The following is a 6,006-nucleotide window of genomic DNA, read 5'->3' on the forward strand; positions in this document are numbered from 1 at the left end:
ATGGTGGAAAAAGGTATAGAGATCAATATGGATGACTTTTCAGTCTTTGGGGCCTCTTTTGATGGATGTTTAGCTAATTTGGAGAGGATTTTGAAAAGATGTGAGGAGTCAAATTTAATATCAAATTGGGAGAAATGTTACTTTATGGTGACAGAAGGAATAGTCTTGGGCCATAAAATTTCACGCCATGGTATTGAGGTAGACAGGGCCAAGATATCTACAATGGAAAACTTACCTCCACCGGTGTCTGTTAAGGGGGTTTGTAGTTTTTTGGGCCATGCTAGATTTTATAGGAGATTTATAAAGGACTTTTCTAATATTCTGAAGCCCTTATCCACTCTACTTATGAATGGAGTGGTATTTGACTTTTATGCTGAACGTGTAAGGGCATTTAACACGCTGAAGGAGAAATTAGCATTTGCTTCCATTGTTGTACCACCAAATTGGGAACTTCCTTTTGAATTGATGTCCGATGCGAGCGATTATATAGTAGGAGCGGTTCTGGGACAATGAGTTGACAAGGTATTCCAAACGATTTATTATGCTAGTTGAACCTTGAATGATGCTCAATTAAATTATGCAACTACTGAGAAGGAATTACTTGCAATTGTCTTTGCGTTCAATAAATTCAGGCCATATTTAATTGGTAATAAGGTGATTGTCTACACAGATCATTCTGCTATTAAGTACCTTACGGCCAAGAAGGATTCCAAACCCCGCTTGATTCGATGGGTCCTATTATTGCAAGAGTTTGATATGGAAATTCGTGACAAAAGAGGACTATAAAATCTTGTAACGACCCAAAATCACTAATAAGGCTTAAGGGCTTTGATTAGCATACCGGGAGGGCATAATTGGGCTATGTGTGATTTAAATGATTAAATGCATGATTATATAATTATATGGATACGTGAAATGCGTGTTTATGAGTATTAATATGCATGTGGGCCCTGTTTATCTTATAGGGGCATATTTGTAATTTTGGCCTGTTGAGGGAATAAATGTGATTGTTTGTGGTAAATTGTTGAGACAACATTATTATGTAGATGTATTTGCAGCTTTGGCTCGAGACGATCCTAGTGAGCGGTTTGGAAAAATAGTCACGATGGGGGTTTATACCTAGCTCAAGGGAGCCTGGGGGTATTTTTGGGAATTTGGGAAATATATTGGAGATTTTTAGACATTGGGGAAAAATAATTGGTGATTAATTAGATGACAGAAATTAAGTGATAATTATTAGGAAGACTCGAGGGATTAGCGGGAATTGGGAGAAAATGATCAATATACCCTTAGATTAATTAAAAAGTGTAGTTTTAGTTGGGAGGGTAAAAGAGTCTTTTGATTATTAGAGGGGATAACTGATATAATCTGTTTTCCTTAGACTATAGTAGAAAGAAGTAGAAGCAGTGAAGGAAAAAGAAGGAAAACAGAGGCACTCAACTCACCCATTTCTCTCCTTCATGATTTTTCCCTCTCTCACTCTCCCTTGAGAATTTTGAAGCTGAGAACTCAAAAGGAAGTCTAGGTTAGGCTTTGATCCTTGGAGTAACTAAGGAGTTCAGCTGGAATTAGCTTCCAAGTTGAGTTTAAGGACTTAAGCTTGGGAATTGGAGGAGTTAAAGCTTGGAAGGGAACTGAGGGCAACCTAGGGTCGGATTCATATATTTGAGGTGTACGCTAGGGCTCTGAACGGGATCATGCTCGGGGGTCGTCTCTATTAACCGAAGCACTCAGAATTAAAGGTAAGAAAACCACACACTTATGTGACTGTGTGGGACTGAGATTCCCTGTATTTGAATGCATATGTTGTGTGATTGTGATATGCTACATGAGCATGAATTAAATGGCCTAATAGTGCCGGAATTGATATTTGCGCACAGGATGCGGCTCGACCATTGGTAGCTGAGGATGGATAAATAATCACTGAGCTCGGACTAAGCGAGCTGGTGACAGCGGGTTAAACAGAGGGTGCGGCCTAAGGGCGTAGACCCTGAGTATTGTATGATAAATATTGTTATGTTATCATTGTTGTCCGTTGTTTATAGCTTGTTTAATACTAAGATGAATGGCTTATGAGTAAGTGATGATCTCTCTGATTGGATGACTGTTATGGCATGCTAAATACCTCGTTAACAGCTTTATGGATTATTTGATTGTCTGTATTGTTTATGCTCTACATTATGGTTTTCTTGCTGGGCCTTGGCTCACGGGTGCTACATGGTGCAGGTAAAGGCAAGGGCAAGGTGGACCATTTCTGAGTTGGAGAGCTCTGGGGCAGAATGTACATAGTCAGCTACTCGGCCACTGTAATGACCCAACTACTCTAGACCTTGGACCATTAACGAAAACTATACATAGACACTAATCTTTAACAAAACTTACAAGTGAAAAGATCATAACTTTATTAAAACTTGTAAAAACAATTGTTAGACTTACATAAAATCTCAAGTAGGATATGGGATCCCATTGTTTTAAAACCAAAACATGACATAATGATAATTTAAAAAGAGATTACATAATAAAATGCGGAAAAATACATATAAAAACCATAAGAACAAAAACTACATCCTCGAATCAAAACTCTCGGCTCTTTGAATCCATTCCGCCTCAATACACATTCCCCAAGCATCCATGAACCTTTCCCGCCACTATAGCTATTTTCCTCCACATATAAACATAAAAGGAATGAGCCTAATGCCCAGCAAGGAAAATCTAACATATAGCCATATACATAAAAATTCATAATGCAACATAAAAACATACCATAACACTTATGTCACATACATACTATAATGGCCATTATTACTTGGGGTCCCATATACTAAACAAGTCATATGCCCATTAGATTAGTGGGGTCTTGCTAGCTAAGCAAGTCATATGCCCATAATCTATTTGGGGCTTGTTAGTTGTATAGGTCATATGCCCAAGTCTACAAGCATACTTAACATAGCATTTTTCATAACACACATTCATAAGATAACATATAAAATCATATAATCACATAAATCCTATCCTATTTTCCTTACCAAAATAACCGGGATATGATAACTAATTTGGGACCGTGGAACACTCCTAAAAACCATTTAAAATATGGTGAGTATATTGAAGAAAAGGGATGAAAGTGCAGAAGGATCTATGCTATATACTTACCAAAAACCTTGTGCTTAAGAACTTGGATTTCCTAACCAAGAATAAGAATGAGGTTAGAATGAGTAGAAGACTATGAGAATTTTTAAAGAACATAATACAGAAATGGACTAGCGTTTGGAAATACCTTGAAGACTTATATGATCAATCTAACCTTGAACCGAAATGTGAATAAACCTTACTTCCCCAAGTGTTTGATAAGCTTATAATGATCAAGCTTATAATTCCCAACCTAAGTGTTTACACTCTCACACTCACCTAGCAACTTGCAGCCTCTGAACTTAGAGTAATAGATGAATAAATGGCTGGGTACTAGGTCATATTTGTAGAGTTTAGAAATGAAGAGATCTCATTTAACTTGAATAAAAATAATGGCTTTTTAAGTGAAAATAATTTGAATTATCATTCAGCAGAGGCTGAAGACTCGTTCAGAAAGGTGCTGGACTCATCAAGAGGTTGAAGGTTTGAATGGAGAACATTTTTGAAAACTTTCAAAATATGCTGAGAGGGGCGATATATCGCCCTCTGTAGGCAATATATCGCCTGGGCTAGTATGCCCGAGGCAATCATGCAACGTTTTGTGTTTTTCGTATCTTCGTGCTGCGATATATCGCCCCCTATAGCTGCGATATATCGGCATACGCTGAATATTTAAACACGAAATTACACATTTTTAGCTTAATTTGAATTGAGTAAACAGCCTTGACTAAGCCCTTTAACGTTTTCAAAGCTGCTGACTGACCTTAGAGTATTCAAATTTTAACCTTAATAAATTTAATCCTCCAAATACTTAATCATTAATAAACCCATACATAACATGTGCTATTATCTAATTGGTTCTTATCTAAACCTTATAGTATAATAAATATTATCATCAATAATAGTCATATTAATCAAAGCTTAGGTTAAAATTAATATTCTTAAACTATAGGTTAAACTTAGAAGATCTACAAGTACTACTATGAGTGTCCAAATAAATCCCGGTCTGAACCAAAAATCCACAGTCATAAAGATAATGCTATTATTACTATTATACTACTATCTAACTTAGCTAAGTAAAGTTCTTGGACTCTACAGCCACCACGACCGAGGGATGATGCAGGGATAGGAGAACCTTAGGTGCCTATTTTGCCATTAGAGTGGCTTGTGGTTGTACATAAACTTTGAAATTTTTTAAACTGTCCTTTAAACCCTGTTTTTTAAATGAAATTTGTCTTTTTATGACTAAAATCTTTTAACCCTAGTTCGATTATAGTTTTAGTGTCACATTTTTAACTAAATTACTTGATTAGCAAGTCTTGCACCTTTATAAACACACAGTGTAACAGTCTTGGTTATCCAGAGCGTTACAAATCTAGTTGTGGATCATTTATCTAGATTGGAAAAAGTAGAAGAGCCTAATGAGAAAGAGGAACAAATTGATGAAAACTTTCCAGATGAACAGTTATTTTCCATTGAAAGTGAAGAAAGCTACCATGGTTTGCTGATTATGTCAACTATTTGGTAGCTAAAGTTGTGCCTCCGGACATGTCAAGGCAGCAACTTAAAAATTTATATTAGGAAGTCAAGCATTATTATTGGGATGAGCCCATTATTTTTCATCATTGTGGTGATCAAGTAATTAGAAGATGTGTCCCGGAAGAGGAGATAACTTCCATTGTTACTCATTGCCATACTTTACATTGTGGTGGTCACTTTGGAGGAACAAGGATAACATCAAAAGTTTTCCAATGTGGGTTTTATTGGCCTACGCTATTTAAAGTTGCTAGTGCATTTGTCAAGAGTTATGATCATTGCCAAAGGACCGGTAACTTATCAAGAAGAGATCAAATGCCTATGACTGGAATTTTGGAAGTTGAGTTGTTCAATGTATGGGGAATAGATTTTGTGGAGCCTTTACTGTCATCTAAATGGGTGGAAGCTGCCGCAACTCCTACTTGTTATAGTAAAGAGGTACTTAAATTCCTTCATAAAAACATTTTTACCCAGTTTGGTACTCAAAGAGCAATTATTAGTGACAGAGGAAGTCATTTCTGCAACAAGTCATTCACTGCTCTATGCGCTCGTTATGGAGTTCATCATCGAAAGGCCTTCTTCTATCATCCACTTGCCAATGGTCAAGCATAAGTGTCGAATCGGGAGATAAAAAGTATTTTGGAGAAGACTGTAAATACATCAAGGAAGGATTGGTCGAAAAAGCTTGATGATTCACTGTGGGCATATCGCACAGCCTTCAAGACTTTGATTGGTATGTCATCGTATCGAATGGTGTTTGGAAATGAGTGTCATTTATTGGTGGAACTTGAGCACAGAGCTTACTGGGTAGTAAAAAAACTAAATGTTTATCTCTTTATGGCGGGACAAAATAGGCTTCTGGAGTTGAACAAGCTTGATGAATTTTGAATTGAAGCCTATGAAAATGCAAAGATTTATAAAGAAAAGTCTAAGGAATTTCATGATAAAAGGATAATTAGGAAGGATTTCCAACCACGAGAGAAGGTGCTATTATTTAATTCTCAATTGAAGCTTTTTCTGGGAAAATTAAAGTCGAGATGGTCGGGACCATACACAGTTGTTGTCTCATTGCCTAATGAAGCGGTGCAAACTCATAGTGAGAAGACGAGACACTTTAAGGTGAATGGTCAAATATTGAAGCACCATTTAGAAGGAATGGTGGAAAAATGCAAATCTGTGTTGCTTTTGGAACCCCTTTGAATTGGGTGTTCATCATCCGGCTAAATGACGTTAACGACTGCGCGGTAGGAGGTATTCCTATAATTTATTTTTTGTGTTTTTGTTTAATTCTTAATTAGTTGAACAAGGCTCATTTTTTTATTTGTTTAGTTTTTGAGTAAAGAT

The 6,006-nt window shown here is 36.6% G+C and overlaps 1 protein-coding gene across 1 annotated transcript; it reads left to right on the top strand.

Moving 5' to 3' along the window:
- On the top strand, window positions 1-5,274 carry LOC133814578 (uncharacterized). The gene is made up of 3 exons (XM_062247521.1): window positions 1-498; window positions 4,490-4,625; window positions 4,766-5,274. Exons 1-3 carry the CDS (start codon window positions 1-3, stop codon window positions 5,272-5,274), a joined length of 1,143 nt encoding a protein of 380 aa, XP_062103505.1.
- The last annotated feature ends 732 nt before the right edge of the window (window positions 5,275-6,006 follow it).

Source organism: Humulus lupulus, chromosome 2 (assembly GCF_963169125.1).
Source record: "Humulus lupulus chromosome 2, drHumLupu1.1, whole genome shotgun sequence".
Classification (NCBI taxonomy): domain Eukaryota; kingdom Viridiplantae; phylum Streptophyta; class Magnoliopsida; order Rosales; family Cannabaceae; genus Humulus; species Humulus lupulus.